Raw genomic sequence first — 27,996 nt, forward strand, 5'->3', positions numbered from 1 at the left:
AAACAAACTCAAGTAAAAGTGAGAAGAAAATCTAAACCTAACAGTGTTTGCCTACTGAGCCCTTACACAATAAACTTAGCTATTTCTACCATCAGGTGTTGGGGGTGGAAGAGGCGGGGCCTACACGGGCCACGCCTCCCTTACCCTGCCAGTCGTTTCTCACGTGTGCCCTGGAAGGCTCTGCTTTGACGCACGCGTACTCGCCTGAGTTTTCCCGGCCTTTGAGGGGCGCCCTGCGGCTTTGGGTTTGACCCCGTCAGGCTACCGTCGTGGCGACCGGAACGGCACCTCAGGTTTGCTTCCGGCGTCTTTTTTTGCTTCCCCTTCCCTCCCTCACGCTGTTTCCCCTCCCCCTGCTCCCTTTTCCCTTCGGTTTCGTTCTTTCGTACCGAGGCGGACCCCTGAGTCGTGAGTCTGGGGTCTGGTTGGTGAGAAGAACCATCGTAGCTGGCAGCAGGGAGGTGTGGGAAACACTGTTAATTGAGGTATTTGGAAGGGCTTGTCTGGAATGTTTTGTTTGTGGTAGGAGGTCGGGCGAGGGTGGGAAGGAAGTCTTCCCTGAGAGACTAGCGGGGGCGGGGTTGAGCTGGGTCTGCGGGTGGGTGGGACGCACCCCTAAAATGGGTAGTGGGCGATGTGTGGGCAAAAGGAAAATGGAGGCGGTGAGAACTGGCGCTGGGGTCGCACGGCACCCTGGCATCAGTTTTGCTTTAACTGATCATAAAAGCAGTTAAAACCAATGTATGGGGGGTATTTGAATTGTCGAGTTTAGGTAGGTAGCCACATTTTATTCCCAAATTGCTTTATTTCTCTTTATTTGGGGGAACCTCTTTGCTGCAAGCTTTTGTGTGCTTAAGTAATGTAGATTTCTTAAAAAGTAAATTTCCTCATGAAAGCGAAGTAATGCAAGGGGAAAAGTGAAAAAACAACGAATCAGTGAGTTACAGACCAAACCCTCCTCTCCAGGTGGGGATATGTGCTTAAAGTAGGCATAGCGTGCAAACAAAGATTTATCTCATTAGTCAGTTAACGCAAGTCACAGAAATATTTTCCTCATTAAAAATATTTTCCTCAGTTTCCTAAAACATTATTTTCGGCAGCTCCATGTTGCATAATATATGTTCTGCAGGCCCTCTCAAATTTTGCATTTTATTCAGGCCTACAGTCTATAGCCTACACGAGATGAGAACACTACAAAATCTGACATTCAGATACTGGAGAATGGGGAGAGAGAACATGGAATCAAACCTAACTACGTATATTTGAATAACAAGTAGCACAGTAGGGATGAGTTTTATTAGGGGACTGAAATTCTCTATTGTGGCTTTAATAACTCCAAAAGTAATTATAGTTTCCTGCTCCATGTAGAGGACAACAGCATGTCCTCCCTCCCCGAGTGCATTGGTTTGGATGCAGCAACCGCTGCAGTGGAGTCTGAAGAGATTGCAGAACTGCAACAGGCAGTGGTTGAGGAGCTGGGTATCTCTATGGAGGAACTTCGGCAGTTCATCGATGAAGAACTGGAAAAGATGGACTGTGTACAGCAGCGCAAGAAGCAACTAGCAGAGTTAGAGACATGGGTGATACAGAAGGAATCCGAGGTGGCCCATGTTGACCAGCTCTTTGATGATGCATCCAGGTAAGAACCATATGGGAAATAGGAAATCTATCCATTGGCAGACATTTTTAAAGTATAATTGTTTGTGACATTTTGCACTTTATACTTTACAAGGTATTGATGTGTAGAACCTTACTCTTCCTCAAAGGTTAGGGGCCAAAATCTGACCTCACAAAAGCACCCATATAATATATTCATTCATCAGAGGCTAGTATATGATCAGCAGTAGGAGAGTCCCAAGTCTTGAGTCCCTTTCCCTTCTTTTAGCTTTCATTCTACTTCAGAACACTTGTTTTGTTTTCTTAGTAGGCTCATCTAGGGAATGCATATTGTAAAGATCTGCTGTTTTATGTAACTATGAAGCATTAATAAGTTCCTAGACCCCGATTTCTACTCCTCAACCTGTAGAAGGTTTGTTTCTGGTGCCCTAGTTGTCACTTAGAACACATTTTCAAATAACAAGGTAATTACCTCCCTCCCCATCCCCAAAAAATACAGTTAGAAAAAACAAAACAAAACAGGAAAATAATGAGGTTAAGTTGAAAGGACCATGCTTTGGGCTTATTTTTGATTTTTGAAGAACTAATCTAGAAACCACTAAACTTTTTTTTAATGGGAAAAGCATTTTAAATTCGAAACAGACACTTTGGAATATGCCTGTTTAAATTGAGGCCAATGTATACTTAAATACATACAGAAATTCTAATGGCTTTTACATCTGCTTCTGCTGGCTTTAACCTTTTTTACATGTGTTCCAATATCAGGGCAGTGACTAACTGTGAGTCTTTGGTGAAGGACTTTTATTCCAAATTGGGACTACAGTACCGGGACAGTAGCTCTGAGGATGAAGCTTCCCGGCCTACAGAAATAATTGAGATTCCTGATGAAGATGATGATGTCCTCAGTATTGATTCAGGTAAGAGATGAGGCTATGGATAGGAAAGCCTCAGGACTGATGAAGTTGAAAAATGGGAAGATGTGCAGACAGGAGATAAAAGAAGAGAGGAGAAACCATCCTCACTAACTCCGTATTCCAAATTCTAAATTGTTGGCCTTGTCTGTTACAGAAGAAAATAGAAGGTTGTTAGTATTGTAGATTTTCCCTATCTGCTACTTGCTGATTGAATTATTCTCCTTTCTCCATTCTGTGTAACCTCTATTCTGAATTCCCTTGCTTTTCTTTGTAGATGGCATTAGCCCCTACGTGTGTATCTAAAAAGAGTTAATTTGGTTTTGTCTATTCTTTAATAGTTTTTTAAAGTATAACTTACGTACTGTAGAATTCACCCACTTTAAGTGTATAATTTGAGTTCTAGTAAATTATTTATACTGTAGTGCAATCTTCACCACAATCCAGTTTTAGAGCACTTGCATCACCCCAGGTTTCCTCGTGCCTGTTTGTCATCAGTCTCCATTATCATCCCTCACAACCACTGATCTGCTTTATTTCTCTAAAGTTTTTGCTTTTCTAGAAATTTCAAATAAATGGAATCACAATATGTCATCTTTTATATCTACCTTCTGTCATTTATCATAAAGTTTGTGAGGTTCATCCATGTGGTTGCATGTATCAGTAGTCTGTTCCTTTTTTGTTGAATGATGTTCCATTGGATGGATATACCACATGTTTTTATCCATTCCTCAATCGATTAACATTTGGGTTGTTTCCAGTTAGGGGCCATTATGAATAACGCTGCTATGAACATTTGTGTGTAAGTCTTTATGTGGGCTTATGTTTCACATCTCTTGGATATTCCACCTAGGAGTGGAATTGCTAGGTCTTAAGGTAAGTGTATGAGTTTTTTAGAAACTGCCATTCTGTTTTCCAAAGTGGCCATACTCTTCTACATCCTCATTAGCAAAGTATGGGGGTTCCAGTTTCTCTATGTCCTTGTCAGTGTTTGATATTGTCAGTCTTTTATTTTAGCCATTGTAGTGGATGTGTGGCAGTATCACATTGTGATTATAGTTTGCATTTCTCTAGAGACATTGAGCGTCATTTCACATACTTATTTGCCATTTATATATGTTCTTTGGGGAAATATCTATTCAAATCTTGTCTTAAAAAAATTGAATTGTGTTTTTATTATTGACTTAGAAGACTTACTGTATTTTAGGTACAATTCACTTATCAGATCTACTTTACAAACATTTTCTTCCAGATGTAGTCTTTTCATTTTCTTAATGGTATCCCTTAAAGAATAAAAATTTCAAGGTAAGGTTTGAGGGTGGTTCATTTGTTTTGCTCATGGGTATCCAGTTGTTCCACCACCACTTGTTGAAAAGACTATCCTTTTGGTACCCTGGTCAAAAATCAGCTGGCCATGTATTTGACGGTCACATTGATCTAAATGTCTATCTTTATACCAGCACCACACTGCCTTAATTACTGTAGCTTTACTGTGAGTATTAAAATCACTCAGTGAAACTTCTCAAAATTCATTTATATTTGTACATAATCCAAATAAATTTTAAGATCAGCTTATCAATTTCTATCCCTCCAAATTTTTTTTTAAACTTGCTAGGATTTTTAATAGGAACTGTATTGAATCTAAAGGTCAATTTGGGAGTACTACCTTTTTAACAATTACTGAGTTTTCTAATGCTTGAACATGGTACATCTCTCCTAAGTATGTTACTCTTTTTTAAATGCTAATGTGAATGGGATTTTTAAAAATTTCATTTTAGGATTGCTTGTTGCTAGGATATAAAAATGTAGTTGATTTTGTGTGTTGATCTTGTAGCCTGTGACCTTATTAAGTTTACTTATTAGTTCCAGAAGTTTTTTGTGAATCCCTTAGGATTTTCCATATATTAGCCTATACTATCTGCAAATAAAGTCATTTTGCTTCTTCGTTTCTAATCTGGATGTCTCTTTATTTTTTTCTTGCCTTATTGTACTTGATAGAACCTCCAGTATGATGTTGAAAAAAAGGTTTTGAGAGCAGACATCCTTGTTCCTGATCTTAGGGGGAAAGCTTTTGATTTTTAAGCATTAGTTATAATGTGAGCTGTAGGTGTTTTGTAGATATCCTTTATCAGATTGAGGGAAGTTGCTCCTATTCCTAGTTTGCTGAGAGCATTTATCGTAACTAGATTTGATTCTAGATTTTGTCAGCCACTTTTTCTGTATTGTCCTCAGATGATCATATGGCTTTTGTCCTTTATCCTATTAGTAGGGTGTATTACAGTAATTATTTTTTGTATGTTAAACCAACCTTCTGTTCCTGAATTACCCTCTCTCCTCCAATGAACTTTGTCTTAGAGTATAATCCTTTTTATATGTTGCTGTATTGGATTTGCCAGTATTTTGTTAACAATTTTTGAATCTATGTTTATGAGGGCTGTTGGTTATAGTTTTATTATGATGTCTTTGGCTTTGGTATCAGGGTAATATGGGCCTTATGATTTGGAAAGTGTTCCCTCCTCAGAGTGGTGTGGAATAGTATTATTGCTTCATTAAATGTTTGATAAATTCAGCAATGAGACCATCTTGGCCTGAACTTTTCCTTAATGGAAAAAAAAAATTTAATAAGCTTTTTAGTTGGAATTGTTTTAGATTTACAGAAAAATTGCAAAGATAATAGAGAGTTCCTGCATACCTTTCACCAGTTTCTTCTAATGTTAATATGTTACCATAGCTGGGAGTGGGTATAGCTCAGTGGTAGAGTGCATACTTAGCATGCACAGGGTCCTGGGTTCAATTCCCAGTACCTCCATTTAAAAAAAAAGGTTACCATGTTATATATTGGTCAAAACTAAGAAACAAACATTGGTGCATTACTCTTATTTAGACTCCAGACTTTATTCAGTTTCTGGACTTTTTCTGTTCCAGGATCCAATCCAGGATATCACATTGAATTTATTGTGGCAAGGTTTTTAATTACTGATCCATTCTTTTTACCTGATATGTGTATTTAGATTTTATATTCCTATTCAGGTGAGTTTTGTTCGTTTGTGTCTTTTTAGAAATTACTCCATTTCATCTAAGTTGTCAAAATTATTGCCATAAAGTTGTTCATTGTATTCCCTTATGATCCTTTTAAATTTCTGTAGGTTCTGTAGTGATGTCCCTTTCATTCCTGATGTTGGTTATTTGGATCTCCTCTTTTTTTCTTGATTAATCTAGCTACACGTTTATCAATTTTTGCTCTTTTGCAAGGAACCAGTATTTGGGTTCATTGATTTATTTTCTTTACCGTTTTTCTGTTTTCCATTTCATCAGTTTCATCAGGTCTTTATTGTTTTCTTCCTTCCACTTTCTTAGGTGTGATTTGTTCTTTTTCTAGTTTCTTAAAGTTGAAGCTTCAACTATTGATTTTAGACCTTTCTTCCTTTCTAGTATAAACATTTAAAATTATAACTTTCTCTCTAAGCATATTGCTTTGCTGCACCTTATAAATTTTTATACATTTTATTTTCATTTTCATTCAGCTTACACATTTTAATTTCCTTTGTGATTTTTTTTCTTTGACCTTGGGTTTCATTTTTTACCAGGCTCTCCTGGGTCCTCTGTACGTATGCATAGTTTAGCAGTCACCTAAGAATATATAGAGAACTTACCGAAGCCTGTCTGTGGCTCTCTCATTTTTAGAACCTCCTTGTTATGTGTCTGACTGGTTTACTGCTTACCCTAAGCAAGAGCTGCAGCCTCAAAGCTGCTTATTGTCATGGCTAGCACCTCAGTGGTAAAGCTACAGTTTTTGCCTGGCAAGCTGGAGGTAGAGTGGGGATGGGAGCTGCCCCTGGGGAGAGATCTGTAGACTCCCACCTTTGTTACCAGAAACTTCAGAAGTTTTGCAGGAATAAATCCTTCTCAAGCTATTGTTTGCCTTTGGTCAATTTCCAGTGCCCTGAAATGATTGTTTTTGACAATTTTCTAGTTTTATACTTATTTTCTGCATAGGAGGATTGTCCAACCTTTTCATATCACTCTTTTCATATACAGAAGTGCTATAGTTTTGCCTATTTTTGAACTGTGTAAATGGGATCCTAGACACTGTATGCATTCTTCAGTGACTTCTTCAACATCATGCTGATGTGTGATGCTTGGTTCAGTTGTTAGGGCAGTATGGTTTTCTATTGTGTGGATATGCCACAGTTTATCTAGTCTCCTAACAGTTGACATTTCATTTCTTTTCAGTTTTGTTGCAATCATAAATAATACTCTAAACATTCTTGTACATGATTCTTGATGCACATGTACAAGAATCTTTTTAGGTTATGTACTGTAAGAGTAGAGCTGCTAGTTCTTAGGATACGGAAATTTCAACGTTACTGGATAATTAGTGGCCATACAGCTTTCCAGAAGTGGTTGTGCCAATTTATATTTATACCACTAGTGGATGAGAGTGGCCTATGTTCCACATCCTTGCAGACACTTCTTGTGATTTTCAAATTAATTTCCCTGACTACTAATGAATTTGAGAATCTTTTCATGTGTTTGTGAGTCATCTGTAGTTTTTCTTTGAAATGTCTATTCATGTCTCTTGCTCAATTGTTATTTGTCTTTTTTTGGTTCATAGGATGTCTTCCTATTATTCCTATAATTATGTTGTAATTACTAGTCCTTTGCAGTTATGAATTGTACATATCACTCCAAGCTTATGGTTTGTATTTACTTTTTATGTTATTTGTGAATAAACAGAAGTTCTAATTCTAGCATTTTCTTTTATGGTCGTTGCTTTTTATATCCTTACTGCCCTGAGTCTGTAAAGATCTTCTTCCTTTGAAAGTTTCCTTCTGCCTTTGAAAGTGTCATAGTTTTGTCTTTCACATTTAAGTCTTTAATCCAAGTGGAATTTATTTTTTGTGTAGTATTTGAGGTATTTTCTTTTCTCATATTTGTTATTAAACAATTTTTCAGCATCATTATTGAAATGAGTTCCCTCTTATGATTTACATTGCCTACTCTATCATAAATTATTTCCTTATGTATATGTGAGTTTATTTCTGGACTTTTCTTTGTTTCATTGATCTTTCATTTCTTCCTTTGTCAGTTCTGTCCAATCAGTGTGGCTTTATAAATGTTTATATCTGTTTTTTTACATGTTAATTTTTTCTTTTTAATTGAAGTATAGTCAGTTACAATGTGTCAATTTCTGGTATACAGCATAATATCCCAGTCATACATATACATACATATATTCATTCCCATATTCTTTTTCATTAAATTTTTTATTATAAGATACTGAATATAGTTCCCTATACTATACCAAAGATTATTTTTTATCTATTTTTATATGTAGTAGTTAATATTTGCAGATCTTGGACTCCCAAATTTATCCCTTCCCACCGCTTTCCCTGATAACCATAAGATTGTTTTCTATTATCTGCAAGTCTGTTTCTGTTTTGTAGATGAATTCACTAGTGTCTTCTTTTTTCTTTTTTTAGATTCCACATCTGAGTGATATCATATTGGTATTTTTCTTCCTCTTTTTGGCTTCATTCACTTAGAATGATGATCTCCAGGCCCATCCATGTTGCTGCAGATGACATTATTTTATTCTTTTTTATAGTTGAGGAATATTACATTGTATAAACATACCAGAACTTCTTTATCCAGTCATATATCTGTTAACTCTAGTAACCTCACTTTCTTGTTCTTCACAGATGTCTTAATTCTTTTTCACCTGTTGAGCTTATATTTATATTTGAGAGTTAACTTGTTATGTTACCTACTTCTTCCCCCACCAAAAAAAACCCAAAACCATTAACATTATCAAAAGATCAATTTAGGGATAATTGATAGTTTCATAGTATTTAACTCTTCCACACAAAAATCGTTTTAGTCCTTAACATTTTTTTTTAGTAAGGTTGATTAATTTTCTCCACAGAAAGCTTACACATCTTTTGTCAGATTTATCCCTAACTACCATTTTCAGTAGCCACAAAAAATATCTTTTTTAAAAACTACATTTCAGAGGGGAGGGTATATAGCTCAAATGGTAGAGTATATGACTAGCATGCACAAGGTCCTGAGTTCAGTCCCCAGTACTGCCTGTAAAAATAAGTAAATGAACCTAATTTCCTCCCCCTACAAAAAATTTTTTAAATTTAAAAAATAAAGTCACCTAGAAAATGTAAAGAAAAAATAAATATTAAAAAAAAACCAAACTACATTTCTAACTAGTTGTTGCTGGTAGACATGTGGTTGACTTTTGCATATAGATTTTTCTATCTGGCTATCTTACTAAATTTTATTTCTGTGATTTCATTTAAGTTTTCTATGTAGACTATCAGCTAAAAATAATTGCAGTTTTTCCTCCTTTGCTTATGGAAAATAAGTCTTTTGTTTTTCTTGTCATATTCGTATTAGTATAACGTTAAATGGGAGTGATGATGGTGAGTTTCTTTGTCTTTTGGCTTTCTTTAAAGGGGATGTTTCCACCTTACACTGTTTAAGCTGATTGCTTGTTACGGGTTTTTGAAGCTGTCATTTGTCAGTTTATGGCACTTGTGTTCTAAGTTTTCTGGGAGTTTTTATCATAAGTAGATGTTGATTTTATTGAACGTGCTTTTTACATCTAGTAAAATGGTTATGTGAATTTTTTCTTTAAATCGCTAAGTTTTCTACTATTACACTAACCTTATAGTCCTTGAATGAATCTAGCTTGAATATGGTATCTTTTTTAAGCATTGCTGGATTTATTGTGCTGATATTTAGGATTTTTGCATCTTCACTTCTATAACAGACATAGACCTATAACTTTTTTTTTGGTACTACCCTTCTGTGAATTTAATATTGAGATTTTGTTGGCCTTACAGAACGGAATATGCAGTATTTCTTCTTTAATTCTTGGGAAGTGTTTGCAAAGTTGCAATTATCTGTTTCTTAAGTGATTGAATTTGCCTGTGACACCATCTAGATTTCTGTTTTCTTTGTGCAAAGCTTTTCTGTTTCTTTGAGTCAGATTTGGTAACTTGTAATTTTCTAGTTATTTATATTTCTTACTTATTCAATTTATTGGTATAAAGTTTCTGCTTATATTTTTAGCAAAGTTTAATATGTAATTCAGAGCTTTCATACAGTTGATCACTTTGAACTAATGTCTTCTATACTCCCCCACACTCCCTCTGAACTGTTCCTCATGTCTTAACTTGATGACTTAGAGTTCTGGAGATGGATGATGGTGATTGTTGCACGATGACATGAATGTGCTTAATACCACTGAACTGTACCCTTAAAAAATGGTTAAGATGGTAGATTCTATGTCATGTGTATTTTGCCACAATAAATAAAAATGGGGAAGAAAGAATCAAGATTTATAAGCTCTGATAGGGAATATTTTCCTAGATACATTAAGTGTGAGGATAACAAGCAACATAAAAAATGCGTATTGAGTATGAGTGAAAGGAAGAAGGGGTCTAGAATACGTATGTACACTTGCAGAATATCTTTGGTTGCAAAAGATACTCTTAATACTGGTTATTTCTAAGGAGAGTAATTAAAAGTAGGGGTGGGAGGAAGACTTAATTTTCATTGTGTCCTTTTATAGTGTTTGAATTTTTTTGCCACATGTGTATATTTAAATATATTTTTAAAGTAAAAATAAAAAGTCCCACAAGATTAACAACTGTCCTTCCTCCTCAAATATAGAACGTGTGTTTTGAAGCCTTTTACAGTTGTGGAGTTCTGAGATAGCAGATGTTAATCATATGCCATATTCACAGCTCTTTGAGGAATGTGTGCACATGCACAGGTGTGTGTCTGTATTCTCTCCAAGGTTGTGTTCATATCAAATAAATAATTTTATAGCCTAACTTTTAAAGCTTAGTATGTTATTAGCTTTGACTTGTATTATTGAAGATTCTTTATGAACTTCATTTGGATCTGTTATAGTTTATTTAACCATTTTGGTTTTTTAGGTCATTTACATTGGTTTCCATTTTCGTTTGTTCCATATTTATTCCTTGCTACCTTTTCCCCCAGTTTTACTGAGATAGTTAGCAAGTAATATAGTATTAGTTTAAGGGGTAAGACATAATGGTTTGATATGTTTGTATATTGCAAAATGATTACCACCATTTCAGGGGAGGGTGTAGCTCAGGGGTAGAGTGCGTGCTTAGCAAGCTTGAGGTCCGGGGTTCAATACCCAGTACCTCCATTAAAAATAAATAAATAAACCTAATTACCTCCCCCTCAAAAAAAAATTTACTAAGAAGTTACCACCATTGCCTTCCGTTTTTAAATGTATGTTATAAATCTCTAAAACTGTACTGTCCAGTAGAATAGCCACTATCCACATGTGGCTGTTTAAATTATGTGAAGTGTGAAGTCTAGTATTTTCCAGAACGTATAAAGAACTCTTAAGACGCAAAAATAAAAAGACAAATATCCCAGTTGAAAAAATGGGCAAAAGATTTGAATAGATATTTCTTCAAAGATAATGTGTAAACTGCCAATAAATATATGAAAAGGTGTTCAGCATTATTAGTCATTAAGGAAATGCAAGTCAAAACTACTTCATATGTATTAGGATACCTATAATAAAAAAGATAGTAATAAGAGTTGACAAGAATGTGAAGAAACTGGAACCCTCTAAATTGCTGGTGGGAGTGTAAAATGATACAGCTGCCTTGTTGGGGCTTTTTTTCTTTTTTGCGCCTCTGAACTAAGTATAGTCGTCTTGGACAAGTCTCAGTTCCTCAAAAGTTTACCTTATGGCCTAGCAATTCTACTCCTAGCTGTACACCTGAGAGAAATGAAAATGTATGCCCACATAAAAACTCACATACAAATGTGCATATCAGCATTATAACAGCCAAAAAGTGAAGACAACCCAATGTCCATTGTCTGTTGAATGGATAAGGAAAAATATAATGTATCCATAGAGTGGAATATTGCTCAATTATAAAAAGGAATTAAATGCTGATAAATGCTGCAACATGGATGAATCTTGTATGATGCACCACATATAATATGACTCCATTTATATGAAATGTCCAGCAAAGGCAAATCTATAGAGATGGGTAGGAGGGAGGGTGGAATGGGGAGTTACTGCTAATGGGTGTTTTCATCACCCCAAAAAGAAACCCCATACTCATTAATGGCATTTCTTTTTGGGGTAATGAAAATGTTCTGGAATTAGATAGTAGTGAAGGTTATGAAGCTTTGTGAATATACTGAAAAGCCGCTAAATTAAATGTTTCAAAAAGGTAAATTTTTGGTGTGCAAATTATACCTGAATTTTTTTTTTAAATTTTTTTAATGAAATGTAAAATTCATTTCCTCAGTTGCACTAGCCACATTTCATGTGCTTAGTAGCCAATGTTAACAGATTGGACAGTACAGATACAGAACGTGTCTGTCATAGCAGAAAGTTCTGTTGGACAGCACTACTCAAGAATAAACATTTTTGCCTAATTCATTAACCACAATTCATTTTTCAAATCATTCAAATAACCCATAAATATTGTTGTGAGAATTCAAATATTTGAAAACCCCCAAATACCATAGACTATCACCTGTCCCAGCACTTTATCCCCAGGTAAGCACAGCCATTTTTTTGGATGCTTTTGGTACTTGTACATAGATATGTGTACCTAGATCTAGTTTTCAGTTGTTACCAATAATGTTTCCGTGATAATGCTTTTAAGTAGCTTAGTTCTTGATTTCTTGGAAGTTCTTATGTATAAGTCTCTTATACTCAGAGTTTTTCTCATCCATAGGGGATGCTGGGAGCAGAACTCCAAAAGACCAGAAGGTGAGTTGGGATGGGTAAGAGAAGGTTGAGAGATAAGAATATGAAAATGAGAGAAACTTTTGGCCTGACCATTCAGTCAATTTAGCCATCAACATATAATCATTTACCCTGCAAGCCCGGTGGGTTGCAGTCATCTAACAGATGTTATAAGAGTGCAAAAGTTCCTTATAGATACAGGCACTGAGTGCTGTGTGAGTGTAGAATTTGGCAGTGATCGACTAGGTGAGATTAATCAAGGAAAGCTTCCTAAAGCAGATTTCTGAACCAGATTTGTAAGAAAGGGCAGTTCTGCCTGATAAAGTAACAAGCTTTTAAACAGAATTCATTCTGTTTTTCTTTTTTAAAAGGCAAGTTCTTCCTGTCAAATCATTTCTAACCTATTTTACTATTTTAACACTTGTTTCCCTCGTCCCCTTCCTTACAGCTCCGTGAAGCTATGGCTGCCTTAAGAAAGTCGGCTCAGGATGTCCAGAAGTTCATGGATGCTGTCAACAAGAAGAGCAGTTCCCAGGATCTACACAAAGGTCAGGGTCCGGAGGTACTTCAGTACCGGTGGGGCTGGATTCATACAGAGATCTCATGGCTAACTGGCTTTGTTTTAGCATTTCAGAGTCTTTCTCCACCTCTGTTGAGTTCTTTTTAACACCGCAGGTTTTCTTTGCTGTCTCCTTAAGTCTTTTTGACTCCTGGTTTTCCACTGTGTGATGGTTTTATCCAAATATATTTTTAGCTCCATGCTCATGATTTCTTCTCCCAGATGGGAGTTAGAGAGAGGGCCATAACTCAGACTCTTAAAAAGAGGTCTGAGGGAAGCTTTGTTTGTAGAATGGGTCTGTTAAGAGATCCCCTTCAGGAAAATGTTTTATAAATGCTACATGGCATTTAGTGAGTGATAGTTAATGTTGTTATTGATAAGGAATTGGAAATATTTTTTTTAAAGTGGGATGGTCCTGAATTGCATGTGAATTTCAATTATTCATGTTTTTCCTTTTAGCATAAGTAGTTGTCAGCTGTGTCTTACATTTCTGCCTGTGGCCAAGAGCGCCGCAAAAGTGGCTGAGGATCAGAGATTACCCCATGTGCCCCAGTAACCCAGTACCGTCTTTGTATTTCCATTCTCTCCCCAACCTGTATCTCTTTAGAACAACTTTACTTTTTTCCTAGGAACCTTGAGTCAGATGTCTGGAGAACTGAGCAAAGATGGTGACCTCATAGTCAGCATGCGCATTCTGGGCAAGAAGAGAACTAAGACGTGGCACAAAGGCACCCTCATTGCCATCCAGACGGTTGGTATGTTCAAGCTAAAGGAAGAACTAATGAAAGACAAGCTGCAGGTCTCCATTGCCGATTGTTTCTTTTCCCCATAGCCTTGCCTTTTGTCTCTCAAATAGCAACCAGGATTTACACAGAAACTGATGGTTTTTTTAAAATGTTTGTTTATCTTTCCCTTTTACTCAGGGCCAGGAAAGAAGTACAAGGTGAAATTTGACAACAAAGGAAAGAGTCTACTGTCAGGGAACCACATTGCCTATGATTACCACCCTCCTGCTGACAAGCTGTATGTGGGCAGTCGAGTAGTGGCCAAATACAAAGATGGGAATCAGGTCTGGCTCTATGCTGGCATTGTAGCTGAGACACCAAACGTCAAAAACAAGCTCAGGTACCTGGACAGAGGGTGGTAAAGAGAGTGGAGGCCGGGAGCACAGCACCTGCCCTGTTCAAGCCATAGCCCAGATCTCACAATTAGCTTTTGTGTTCTTGGTCCCCAGTGGCCAGAAACCCTTTGTCTTTCTTTGCCACAGGAGTCATGTGGATGATTCTTTTTTTCTGCTCTCCCCACTTTTTTTTTCCTTTTCTCAAGGAGAAAACTAGGGAAAGAATCAGCAAGATTGATTAATGGTTAGGGGAATAGAGAATTCAGGTAGAGGGAAGAAATGGAGACGAGTATTTTTCGGCAGAGTAGGAATCTGATAGTGTAATGAGGATAAACAGCTTTTGGAAAAGTGGGAATATATTGGTTAGATTAAGGGAGAATTCTGAACTCTTGGGGTGGGAAGAAAGAGTAGTAGAAAGGAAGTAGTGCACTGGCACATCTTCCCTGGAGTGTGTTCTGTTTATGGTCCAGAACAGTGGAAGCTATGAAAAGGTAACTTCTGTAGGTCACGTTAAGTAACGCAGCCCCCTGATCTTTCTACCACCACTCTTTCCTTACAGGTTTCTCATTTTCTTTGATGATGGCTATGCTTCCTATGTTACGCAATCTGAACTGTATCCCATTTGCCGGCCACGTGAGTGTCCTTCCTTTCTTCCTTCATTCTGTTTCCTCTTCTACCTTGTATTTCTTCTTAAGACAACCAATTGAAAAGACCTAATGTTCATGGTGCTTTAGTATCAAAGAGCATAAATTTGATTAAATGTCCTTTGAGAAATAGTTTTATTTGCTCATCTTGAGTACTAGGTCTTTGCAGCCAAAGAGTGAGACAACTAGAAGGTCATGACTGATGCTCACATTGTAGATGTGTTTTGATTTCATTCCTAAGTGATTTAAGTTTGAGAAGATGTTACTTCTTTCTTAGTCTCATGCTTAGTCTAACATTTGTATAAGTCTGTAGTCTGCACAGTGCTTTCTACAGAAGCTGAGTTAGATCGGGGCTTCATAGTGTCCACTATGCTTGCAGCTCTGGCTTAGGGACAGACTCCTACAGAAGCAACTGTTTTTAATTGCAGAAGAGTCAACTAACACTGTTGTGTTTCCACATAACCTGGCAGTAAATACATTCAGGGTCCCTGATAAGCCTGATAGATATGAGAAGGAAGGGCAGGTTTTTTTTAAGTCAGTTTCATGGTGCCACCTGATCTTTTCCGATCTACTTTTAGACTTACATCAAGTTAGCAAGAATTTCCACTTGACTTTATCTAAGAAGAAATACCCATTTTTAGAAATGAGTGACACCTATGTTTGCATGTTGCTTATTTAATATTTACTTGGTTTGTTCGTACATTGACACATTAGGTTCAGTACTTTTAAATGGTCTTGGTTTTGCTTCCCTTGAGGTTATGATTTCTTCATTTATTTTTTCTCTCCCTCCCGACTTGAAAAATACTAAACGTCTCCTTGCCAACCATTTTTCCCTATCAAGACATGCCCTACCTGCCCTCTCTCAGTCCTGCTTCTTCCTTGGGACAGTGAAAAAGACTTGGGAGGACATAGAAGACATCTCCTGCCGAGACTTCATAGAGGAGTATATCACTGCTTACCCCAACCGCCCCATGGTGTTGCTCAAGAGTGGCCAGCTTATCAAGACTGAGTGGGAAGGCACGTGGTGGAAGTCCCGAGTCGAGGAGGTGGACGGCAGCCTAGTCAGAATCCTCTTCCTGGTACTCTTCTTGCCTGGAGTTTCAGAGGCAGGGGTCTGGGTGGGACTTGGGAGCCTGAGAGGCAATAGTGGGATGATTTTGTAGCTACTCCATAGTTTTTCTTATCCTCTTACCTGTTCTCACTATTTTAGGTCAAATTTTGCTTTGTCTTTTTTTGTTCCTCTGTGAGTGGTTGTTGGAAATAAATTCCCTGAATTTAATTCCAACACTAATCTGCATGATGATGTTTTTGTTTTTTTCTCTAGGAGTATCCACGATGCATTTAGGTACAGAGAAGTCAGCTAGTCTGTTAGCCCAGGGTTAGGGCTTTGGTAGCAGAGTGGGGCAAAAAAGAGCGGTCAGGGAATTGGAGGTCTTGGTGATCTTTCAAGGCCGTTAAACTCTTAGACCTCCTGTGCCTATCCTGTCCTCACCTCTCCTGCCTTTCTTAGAATTATGTCTTCTCTGAGCTATCTCAGCCCTCTGATCCTAAGGCCTTATGATCCTTGGTACGCTCCTTATACTCATTATAAACATCTGTCCCCTGTAATTTTTTAGACAAGGATTATGGTTTTGGTTTTTTTTAATATTCCTGATTCCTATCTTGGAGCCTGGCACATAAGTTTATCGACTAGATTAAGGATTTCAGGACTCATCAGCGAGATTTTCCCCAAGGGAGACTAGTGTATATTCTTCAGAAGTGGCAGGATAGATTCTGGCCGTTAGCCCATTTCCCCCCAACCCTTCTTTCCTCCCAATCCCTCAAGGATGACAAAAGATGTGAATGGATCTATCGCGGCTCTACACGGCTAGAGCCCATGTTCAGCATGAAGACATCCTCAGCCTCTGCACTGGAGAAGAAGCAAGGGGGACAGCTCAGGACACGTCCGAACATGGGTATGTCCTGAAAGATACCCTAGGGAGCGAAGAAATCGACAAGCCAGCAAAGGGATTTACATACAGTGACTGTCCTTTGTTTGCCAGGATGACACTACTGACTCACTGGAAACAGGACACATGCCCTGAGTAGTTTCCAGTAGTGGTGATGGATCTGTGGTGCTGCCTCCACACACAGTGGTTCTTATTTGTTCTAAAAGCCACATAAAAGTATGAAACAACTGGCTTCTGTTAGGAGTATTGGTGGTTGTAATTACCTCTGTTATCCACATGAGAATTATCTGCTGTATGTGTTATCTGTGGTCAGTTTTTTTTTAAGCCCAAAACTGTTTCTGTTTTTGTATGTTCCTGGCATACTTTCTGGTTAATTTTTCCTAACAACATTAGTTGATCAAAGAATGCATTTTTTAAAAATTTCACCAAAGTATAATGTAATTAATGTAAATTGTCTGAGGCAGGAAGGTAAAATCTATTCCAGTATTCCCATTCATTGGTTTAAATAATGAGATCTAACAGTCTTAGCACTTGGTCAAAATGTTTCCATCGTTGTTTGTTTATATTACATAAATAGAGGATCAGGTGTATCATGAATATAAATGACACAGCTCTTCTCAAATGGTCGATTTCCTTTTTTCTGTAGGTGCTGTGAGGAGCAAAGGTCCTGTGGTCCAGTATACTCAGGATCTAGCCAGTACTGGCACCCAGTTCAAGCCAGTAGAACCTCCACAGCCTACAGCCCCACCGGTGCCACCTACCCCACCCGCCCCACCTGCCCCACCTGGTCCACCTCTGTCCCCCCATGCAGGTGACAATGAGTGAGTGCTATTCCTTCTCTTTTGCCAGTTTCTTTCACATTGTATTTTCTGTATCCCTTACTATATGATCTCTCATCTAGAAGCTTGGAAAGCCAGCTTGCCCAATCTCGGAAGCAGGTAGCCAAAAAGAGCACATCCTTCCGGCCAGGATCTGTGGGCTCTGGTCATTCCTCCCCTACATCCCCTGCACTCAGTGAAAATGCCCCTGGTGGGAAACCTGGGATCAATCAGGCGTATAGGTGAGAAAATCTCAGGCTCTCTTTTGGGGCCTTGGCAGTGTGGACTGAGTGGTCACTGTATAGGGAGGTTCCTTGGCGACAAGGGGCCTGGTTAAGATTGTGATCATAAAGAGTTTGGACTTGAGAAGAAAGCTTTAACCCTGGAAGTTTCCAAGAAACAGAACGTAAAAATAATTGAGTTAGAAACTAGGTGCCTAAAAATACAAAATCACCAGAAAGTTATTTGTTAAAACTGCTCATTGAATGTGGTGTCATCATTACAATAAAAAGGAAACTCTGTAGCCTCATTCCTTGAATCACGGGAGTTAGTAAGGACACTTACAGGACACGTAGCAGGAAAAGCAAGCATTGGTAGGAAACTGGACTCTACCTCCATAATTCACAGGCAAAAAAAATGTTAGGAAAATGTACTCTGTTGAAATAAAGATACTGTCAGTGATGAGTAACCATGGTGTTTCATTGTCCAGGTTTAGTAAGGCGAGGGGAAATCTGACTTTCTTGTATCGTCTTTAGCTTCAAGAATACAGCCTTTTGAAAGATTAGAGAAGTGGCTTAGCCAGCTGCTGGGCTGATTATACAACAGAGAGGTCCCATTGCCTTCTTATCTGATCTCTTGCATCTCATTTGCAGATCACCTTTAGGCTCAACACCCTCTACCCCAGCACCCCCGGCTCCCCCAGCACCCCCAGCACCCCCAGCCTTCCATGGCATGCTGGAGCGGGCCCCGGCAGAGCCTTCCTACCGCGCCCCCATGGAGAAGCTTTTCTACTTACCTCACGTCTGCAGCTATACCTGTCTGTCTCGAGTCAGACCTATGAGAAGTGAGCAGTACCGGGGCAAAAACCCTCTCCTAGTCCCACTACTGTATGACTTCCGGCGGATGACAGCCCGGCGCCGAGTCAACCGCAAGATGGGCTTTCATGTTATCTATAAGACACCCTGTGGACTCTGCCTTCGGACAATGCAGGAGATTGAGCGCTACCTTTTTGAGACTGGCTGTGACTTCCTCTTCCTGGAGATGTTCTGTTTGGATCCATATGTTCTTGTGGACCGAAAGTTTCAGCCCTATAAGCCTTTTTACTATATTTTGGACATCACCTATGGGAAGGAAGATGTTCCCCTATCCTGTGTCAATGAGATTGACACCACTCCCCCACCCCAGGTGGCCTACAGCAAGGAACGAATTCCGGGCAAAGGTGTTTTCATTAACACAGGCCCTGAATTTCTGGTTGGATGTGACTGCAAAGATGGGTGCCGGGACAAGTGAGTTGGTAGAGGAATTGCCGGCCCTACCTCCAACTTTCTTATGATTCCCTTTCTTTTCATCCCTTCCTTTGCCTTGTATCAGCATTTCTTCCCCCCTTTCCTTACCTTCCTTTGTGGTTTTGTCGTTGGTACCCTAGCACCCTTTACCTCCTCCCTCGGCTGGAGCTCCTGCTGTCAGGCCTCCATGAAAGCTATGAGAGAGAGGCCGAGGTCTAACATGCCTCACTGCATAACCCTGGGCATATGTGTCTTGTCTTTCTTCCTCTGGTTCTCCTTTCCCTTTACTTCCCTCCATCCTGTTTCATTATCTGTCTCTTTATCTTACTCTCACTCTGTCATTTTTTTTTTTTTTTTACTATCTTCTCTTTTCTCATTTACATGTATGGGAGAAGAAAAAGAAATTTCACTACCCTGTCCCCATCCTTTTATTTAGTAGTGCTTCTTGTCTCTAAAGAAAGCCTCACAGCTCTTGCTGTTGTACTTTTCTGTTTTACACAGGTCCAAGTGTGCCTGCCATCAGCTAACTATCCAGGCCACAGCCTGCACCCCAGGCGGCCAGGTCAACCCTAACTCTGGCTACCAGTACAAGAGACTAGAAGAGTGTCTGCCCACGGGGTGAGTAGCCAGGGGAAATTGAAGCCCCTCAGAGACCGAACTCTTTTTTTCCTGTGCTTGTGAGAACCATCAGAATTCTAAAAACTGGAGCCCAAAATAGAATAACTGAAACAGACATTTTATCAATTAAATCTTAATTACTGAATTTCCAGCACTGTTCCTTTCTTGGGCTTTCCTTGAAATGAAGATATATAATGACTGAATAATATGTAGCAATTTTTGAATTGCAATAAAAGATGATCTTAATTTCATAGCTGTATGAATATCCTTAACAAATTGTGGTTTACTCTGGCAAGTGAGATGTGTTCAGAGAGGAGAGGTAGACAGGGACCTGATTATATAGGATTTTGTAAATCAGAATAAAAATAAGAATCAAATTCATGATGCGATAGAAAGCCTTTAGAGAATTTTAAGCAGGGAAATGATGTGATCTCCCTTTTAAAGATTACTGTGACTTCTCTATGAAAATTAAGTCTCTAGGGAAGCAAAAGTAGAATTCGGAAGACCAGTTACATAATTTCAGGAATTTGGGTGAGAAGTGGTGGTTGCTGGGGCTTGTACTAGGAGGAAGGTGGCAGTAGAGATGAAAGAGGGTAGACTGAGGATGCATTTGGAGGTAGAGCTGCAGAACTAGAAAGGCTGACTGTGGAATGGGAGGGAAGGAGCAGAAGCAAGGACAAGTCCTAAATTTTACACTTGAGCGACTAGGTGAATGTCTGCTTTTTACCGAGATGAAAAACTAGACCTAGAGTTGCAGGTCTGAGTGAAATTCTGCTGCTTTTCTGGCCATGTTAAATTCGAGATGCCTGTCAGGCAACCCAAGTAGGAATGTCAGGAAGGCAGTGAGATTTCTGGAGAGAAGTGTAAGGACTGGACATAAGGAATTAGGAATCATCAGCACCAGAGTGATACTCAAAGGCTGGATGGGTTCATCTAGAGAGAACATTGATACTGGAGAAGAGGAGGGGCCCGCGAGTAAGCCCTGGGCTCTTCGCCTAGAGATGGAGCAGAGGAGGTGGAGCCAACACGTGAGACTGAGAAGAACAGGTCAGGGAAAGAGAAGGACAATGAAAAGATATCATGTGGTAACTCGGATGTATATGAATGTGGGGGCTAATAAGCTTAGTGCTCAAGATACATAATTAACGGGGAGAGCAAAAGAGAGAAGCATCAGTGAAATAATTCAGATGTTTTCTCATAATGAAAGGGTCTCTATTTCCAAATTGAAAGGGCCAGTCAGGTCCTAGCATAATGAATGAAAACACATCCTCGCTAAAGCATTTTGATTGATCATTGTGTCCACAGAATACTGAGGACAAAAAGAAAATCTTAAAAACTTGTAGAGAAGAGTAGTAGACCATAAAAGAAATAAAAATTCACAGTCACTTTGGCCTTCTCAAGATAGCATTGGAAGCTAGATGGCAATTAAGGACAATTGTATTCAGAATTCTAAGGGAAATTATTTCTAACCTAGAGTTCTGAACCCAGGAGAACTGTCAGCTATGGGTTAAAGTAGACTAAAGACACTTTTTGACATGAAATACCCCCAATTTTTCCATTATTTCTCTTCTCAGAAAATTACTGGAAGTGTTTAGTAAAATGAGGGGAAAAAAAAGTCAAGGGACAGGAAGGCATACTGATCCAGGAAAAAGAGGATCCAGCTCAAAAGAGGAGTGAGGGGAATCCCAGAGATAGCGAAGTGAAGGGGGCTTCCAGGCTGACAGCTGTGCACCAGGTGTAGAGAACAGACAGCAGTGTGAGAGCAGGTCAGATTTACTACAAGAGACTTCTGGGGAAGGGGGCTGGATAGAAAACCTGATGTGTCTGAGTGTCTTCAGAGGAGGTTGAGACCACCGGGGAAATCAGGACATGGATTTGTGCTGAATGCGTATTAAAAACTAAGGGAGGGAAAAGATAATTATTAGCTTTAGTTGCATTGTATCCTTTATGTTTTTATTATAAACAAAAAACTAAATCTTGTAACAATGTTTAGATTTGATAATGCTGGGTAGTAGATGAATGTTCATTATATCTTCTTTCCTTGTTTGTAATGTTTCATAAAAATATTTTCAAATACCACAAATAGGTCACTCCCCTGCTTAAAACTCTTAGCTTCCCATTACATTTTGGGTTTTATTCTCTTATTAATCTTGGATCAGATCAAAAGACAGTGTACTGTCTGGCCCCTTCCTATCTCTCTCCTTCCAAAACTGTTCCAAGTGCACTGTTACTCTTCAGTGCCTGGACTCGGCTCACCCAGTGTTTGCCAGCCTGCCTCGAGAGCCTTTGTACATACTGTGCCCTCTTCTTGGCATTCTTCCACTACTGTTTGCATAGTTATCTTCTTTAACCTTGAGCTCTCGGCTTAAATTTCACCTCCTCAGGGAGACCTTTCCCGGTCACTCTAAAACTAGGTCGTTTTCACTCCTTGAATTCTTGCATTGAGCATTCTGTTTGTGTCCTTTGTAGTATGTGCAGCAACTTACATTTACTTTGTTGACTTGTTTTTGTTTCCTTTTGCATTAGAATGTAAGCTTCATGAGGGTAGGAACTTTGTTTCTCTTGCTCACCATTGTATCACCAGCAGCTGATTCACCAAGTGTGTGGCGCGCAGTAACTACTCAAGACATTTTGTTGAGTAAACGAGAAATAGTATAGCTACTCTGAAAGTGTCCTATGGTGGTGATTAGACCTGAGTTCAGGTTCTGGCATTGTCCCTTCCAGGCTGATTCTGTATCAGCAGTCGACAGAGGATATGAGCGCTAATGCCTTCCCAACCCCAGTGGGGTCTTAAGGGGCCTGGCAGAGGTGTTCCTTGGTATGGTACTGGCTGCACGGTGTGTTTAGTTTGTGAACGTTTATTGAGCTGTAGACTTACACGTGTACTTCTCTCTGTGTATATTATGCTTTAGTATTTTCTTAAGTCAAAAAAAGATCTTTATAGGACTGTTTTGAGGATAGAATAAGAGAATGTATGTAAAGCATTGACATAGTGCCAGACACAGAGTATAAATGCCCAATAAATTGAAGCTGCTCTTACCATCTTCATCCAGAGGGATTTGACTGATGTCATCAACTAACTGCTTGTACTGTTGACATCTTTCCAAAAGCAGTTGTCTTCCCTTAAATTTACACACCAGGAAAAAAGAAGCAAAATCCCAACACTGAGTAGATAAAGCAGAAACACTGATACCCGAAAATGAGTTTTCTCGGTGTAACTGTGTCGTCTTCCTTTAATGTTGACGTTTGCTAGATCTGATTAACTTCGGTAGTTTATTTTTTAAATAGTTAAGCTGTACCTTACTTAAACTAGACAGAATGCGAACTCCCCAAGAGGAGAGATGATGATCTTTTCCATTATTGTGTTCCCAGTGTCTAGCACAATTCTTGGTATCTAATAAATGTTCACTGAATAAAAGAATGAAAATCATTTTTATAAAAGCAAAAATCCCATGAACTTTAGTTCGTTTCTCCTCTGTAGTCCTTTTCAGTATCTGTTATGTGGGCTTCTGCTTTTCTTCTGTATCTTTCTTTTATGCATCTGTTTCTACAGACTGACATAGCCTGTCTGCTAATTTTAATGGCTTTCAATCTGTATTCATTGTCATAGTTTGCTTAGCTTTTCTCTAGGTGTTAGACACTCTGGTATTCAGCGTTACTAACTGTGGTGGTGTAAACATCTGTATCAATCACCCTTCCCTCTTCTGAGTTATTTCTTTGGGCTATATTTCCAAATGAATCAAAGAGCATAGACAGTTCAGTAAGTCTGCTCATTTAGATCATTGCCTAATAAATGACGATACCTTAAGAATCATAACAGTTCTGTGGATATTAATGGATACTCCAGTGGTCATGTTAGGATTGATTTTTATTGTGACCTTCTCCCAGGGTTTATGAATGTAACAAACGCTGCAAATGTGATCCAAACATGTGCACAAACCGGTTGGTGCAGCATGGACTGCAGGTTCGGCTGCAGCTCTTCAAGACCCAGAACAAGGGCTGGGGTATCCGCTGCTTGGATGACATTGCGAAAGGCTCCTTTGTCTGTATTTATGCAGGTTGGTGATGAAATGAAAGGGTCGCTTTCTGAGGGTAGGACATGGTGGGAAGTTGAGTCAAAGACAAGTTAACATTAGAATAAGATACTTGACATGTGAACTGGGAGAAAGAGGAGGCCAGGATTTTCTTCTGTAAAGAACATGAGTGACGTGCCTGTCTGGGTGGATCAGGAAGGGGCAAAAGTGCTTCATGAGGACAAGAACGAAAAGGGATGAAATTGTGGACATGATGCTTCAGAGGAGAGACATGATAGTAGAGTCCAGTGTATCACTTTTTCCTACATCACTCTACTGCACCCGGAGATCTTTTAGCATAACTCAAAAACTCTCTTTAGGTAAACAAAGTAAAAAGGAAGAATGGGAAGGCAGAAAGGGCAAGATTTAAAGCTACAGTGAGCTCCCCTTACTCTCATAGTTAAGACACTGAGGAGGAGGTACTGTCACACAGAAATGAGAGACCACGATGGAGGTGATTTGGCTCTCTGTGCTGGTAGGCTGCATATTGATGGAATGAACCTTGTTCTTTCAATCTGGGAGGCCTTTCTCTTCATTTCCAGGCAAAATCCTGACAGATGACTTTGCAGACAAGGAGGGCCTGGAAATGGGTGATGAGTACTTTGCCAATCTGGACCACATCGAGAGCGTGGAGAACTTCAAGGAAGGATATGAGAGCGATGCCCCCTGTTCCTCTGACAGCAGTGGTGTAGACTTGAAGGACCAGGAAGATGGCAACAGCGGTACAGAGGACCCCGAAGAGTCCAATGACGATAGCTCAGATGATAACTTCTGTAAGGATGAGGACTTCAGCACCAGCTCAGTGTGGCGCAGCTATGCTACCCGGAGGCAAACCCGGGGCCAGAAGGAGAATGGAGTGTCTGAGATGCCTTCCAAGGACTCCCGCCCCCCCGACCTTGGGCCCCCACATATTCCTGTCCCTCCACCAATCCCTGTAGGTGGCTGCAATCCACCTTCCTCTGAAGAGACACCCAAGAACAAGGTGGCCTCATGGTTGAGCTGCAATAGTGTCAGTGAAGGTGGCTTTGCTGACTCTGACAGCCGTTCATCCTTCAAGACTAGTGAAGGGGGGGAAGGCCGGGCTGGGGGAGGCAGAGGGGAGGCTGAGAAAGCCTCCACCTCAGGGCTGGGCTTCAAGGATGAGGGCGACGTCAAGCAGGCCAAGAAAGAGGTAAGCAATGGCAGGGAACTCTGAGAACCATGACTTCTGTGTAACTTCGGTTCAGTAACAAACTTTATGCCATCTCACCATGAGTCTTCACATGTACATTATTTACTTGATGGCTATTTCTGTGGGAAACCTGATTAATATCCCCCCCCCTACCCAGCACATTCCTGCTGTTTGTTTAAAGAACCAAATTATTTTAAAATCAGCCTGCTGCAGGGAGAATATCTGATTCATTCCAAAGCGAAGGGTTTAGAAGTAATTTTTTAAATTGCTTTTTCATCACCACTTTCTTCTATTGTAGTAGAAATACAAATAATTGGCTTTACATACATTTTTAATGACGTTGAAACTTACCATGTTACAGGTGGTGCCGTATCCCTCTTCCTTGTAAGATTCTGCTCATGGGATTTTCCGTGAATGTGTTCTAATGCCCTGTTGCTGGGAAGTGTTCAAGACCCCTCCCAAGGGGGCTTCTTGATGAAAATGATTGTTACTGTCAAGTTGCAGAGGAGTTTCTCCATACACACCCCGCTTTAGTGTACCTCTCACTGGCTAAGGTCTTTGGAGGTCATTTGAGATGCAAACGTTTAACACGTTGATCACCCCTGTGGATCGAGTGCCCATGAGGAAACACGACTATCACCCAGATATGGGTGACGTGGCGATCAACGTGTTAACCCTTCACTTGTTCTCTTTTCCAGGACCCTGATGACCGAAACAAGATGTCAATGTAAGTGCCTCTTTTTTTGACCTGTTTCCAAATCTACCTTCTCTCAAGCCTACAAAAGTAACCTAAGAAACAGCCAATAACCCGACCCCTCTCATGTCTTCCTCTCTCATCAGAGTTACTGAAAGCTCTCGAAATTATGGGTACAATCCTTCTCCTGTGAAGACTGAAGGACTTCGCCGCCCACCAAGTAAGACTAGTATGCATCAGAGCCGACGACTCGTGGCCTCCGCTCAGTCCAGTGCTGACGTAAGTGGCCTTTCTCGAGCTGTACCTCACCCAGCCTTCTGTTCTATTCAGAGTCTGAGCAAAGGAACGCTGTCCTTAGCTCATCGAGTCCTTCACCATAATTACTGTTAGGTCTTTTCTTGTTTCTTTGGCCTTGACTTCTTGCCTCATTTTCCTTCATCCAACATCTGATCTTACTCTAGTCTAGCTCCTTCCTGCCTGACCATAGGCAGGACTCAAAGGGGCCCCCCCATTTACTCTTCTTCCTTCTTTTCACCTTCTGCCTCTCCAGGATATCCTGACACTGTCCAGCAGCACAGAAAGCGAGGGGGAAAGTGGGACCAGCCGAAAGCCCACTGCTGGGCAGACTTCAGCCACAGCCGTTGACAGTGATGATATCCAGACCATCTCCTCTGGCTCTGAAGGGGATGACTTTGAGGACAAGAAGAACATGTCTGGTAGTCTGGAAGAATTTGGGGGATTATAGGAAGGAACCAGTAGGAAAGTTGGGATAGAGGATTTTTTTAAGTAAGCTAAAGAAGTTGGGGGGGGGGAATTCAGATCCTAAGAGTTGAAGCATCTCTAGGAGGGCTCCCTGACTCCCAGCAAACTGTTAACCTTGTTTAACACGTCCCCTTCCTCTCTTCTTTCCAGTTCCCTACTCTTCCCTCAGCTCCTTTAGCCAGTAGATCTAATCTTGCTTGAAAAAGCTGCCCCTTAGGCTCCTTGCCTTAGAGTCCCAGCTTATTGGTGTTACAGGGCTGCACTGGTGTGGATGAAAATGCAAGTGGAGTGTCTGGTCATGAGGCAGGACGGGTCTAACCCCGTTCTCCTTCCTGTCTAGGTCCAATGAAGCGCCAAGTGGCAGTAAAATCAACCCGGGGTTTTGCTCTTAAATCAACCCATGGGATTGCCATTAAGTCAACCAACATGGCGTCCGTGGAAAAGGGGGAGAGCGCTCCTGTTCGTAAGAACACACGCCAGTTCTACGATGGTGAGGAGTCTTGCTACATCATTGATGCCAAGCTTGAAGGCAACCTGGGCCGCTACCTCAATGTGAGACCCCTTTCCTTCACCTGTATGTGCTGATTATCCCATGGTTCTCAAATTTCTAGTTCTTTTAGTGCAGCTACATAAACTCACCTCTTCTTGCCATAAATTCTTCATCTCAGAGGATCTTAAAGAGGTGGCTTTCTTTGAAAACTTCTGTCTGTGATGTGGAGGATCAGTTGGCATTGTTTTCATCCAACGTTCATTCACCCCATAAAACCAGATTCTGCTTCCTTAGTTCTTACTGGATCCTGTCCTTAAATCTACAGCACAGTTGCAGCCCCAACCTGTTTGTCCAGAATGTCTTCGTGGATACTCATGATCTTCGCTTCCCCTGGGTGGCCTTTTTTGCCAGCAAGTAAGAAGGAGTCAGGAAAGGGGATGGCTGGGTAGGAAAAGCAGCCCACGGTTGGGAAGGGGCAGAACTACTGAAATTCTAAGGGCCCCTCCTCTATCTGTGATCCAGCTCCACCTGCACAGCTCTGCCACCCCAGGCGCCTGGGTTCTTTGCTGTCTTCACCACCCCCTTCCTTTTCTTCCTTTTCAGGAGAATCCGGGCTGGGACAGAACTCACCTGGGACTACAACTACGAGGTGGGCAGCGTGGAAGGCAAGGAGCTGCTGTGCTGCTGTGGGGCCATCGAATGCAGAGGGCGTCTTCTTTAGAGGGCAGCCTCCTTCCTAACCTTCTGAACCCTTCCTGAACTGCCCTTTCCTCAGGAACTGGGTCTTCGTGACTGCTGAATTCTGACCCCCCCCCCCAACCCAAGTCTCCAGTCTAGCTATGCCCCCAGCTCCTAGTAGATAGAAATGGGGGTTCTGGATCAGGAGATCTCTTCCACTGTGGTGCTAGCAGGCAGGCCCCCTCCTCCACCTCCTAAGGCACCTGGGGTGGGAGAGGTTACCACTCTACCCTGGGCCTGACGTCCCTTCTGTCCTCCTGTTGCTCACCCTTCCCATCCTATGTTTGTTTGTGTCCATGCTTCTAACAGACTTTATGCCTGCAATGAGGGCTGTGTATTTTACTATCCCTGGTTTGTATTGTTTCTTGAAAGTCTTTTAACAAGATGTTAAAACTAAGATTGTGATTTGATTTCTCTCCCTCAGCTCCCACTTCTGGGTCTTTTGATGAGAGGCCTGTTTTCCCCATTTTTCCCAGTGGGCAGCTGTCATTAGTCTTGACCCTTCTCTGCTTTTTCTTATTCGCCATATGAAATTTTAAAATGTTACATAACCAT

General features: G+C 40.3%; 1 protein-coding gene across 7 annotated transcripts; it reads left to right on the forward strand.

Moving 5' to 3' along the window:
* The first annotated feature begins 145 nt into the window (after positions 1-145).
* On the forward strand, positions 146-27,838 carry SETDB1 (SET domain bifurcated histone lysine methyltransferase 1). 7 transcript variants are annotated; one of them, XM_010958466.3, is made up of 22 exons: positions 146-293; positions 1,369-1,639; positions 2,383-2,534; positions 12,290-12,324; positions 12,749-12,848; positions 13,489-13,614; positions 13,783-13,984; positions 14,539-14,612; positions 15,512-15,702; positions 16,449-16,578; positions 17,219-17,393; positions 17,474-17,632; positions 18,263-18,895; positions 19,397-19,513; positions 23,402-23,571; positions 24,129-24,757; positions 25,456-25,484; positions 25,598-25,730; positions 26,002-26,167; positions 26,554-26,765; positions 27,029-27,117; positions 27,307-27,838. In XM_010958466.3, exons 2-22 carry the CDS (start codon positions 1,380-1,382, stop codon positions 27,422-27,424), a joined length of 3,900 nt encoding a protein of 1,299 aa, XP_010956768.1. In that variant the 5' UTR covers positions 146-293; positions 1,369-1,379; the 3' UTR covers positions 27,425-27,838. The 7 variants fall into 7 exon arrangements, 6 of the variants coding, with proteins under 6 accessions (XP_010956768.1, XP_010956767.1, XP_045375129.1 ...); XM_010958465.3 differs by lacking the exon at positions 146-293 and adding an exon at positions 315-485; XM_045519173.2 differs by lacking the exon at positions 146-293 and adding an exon at positions 315-485 and having other exon boundaries at positions 17,477-17,632.
* Positions 27,839-27,996: the final 158 nt, after the last annotated feature.

Source organism: Camelus bactrianus, chromosome 21, assembly GCF_048773025.1.
Source record: "Camelus bactrianus isolate YW-2024 breed Bactrian camel chromosome 21, ASM4877302v1, whole genome shotgun sequence".
Classification (NCBI taxonomy): Eukaryota; Metazoa; Chordata; class Mammalia; order Artiodactyla; family Camelidae; genus Camelus; species Camelus bactrianus.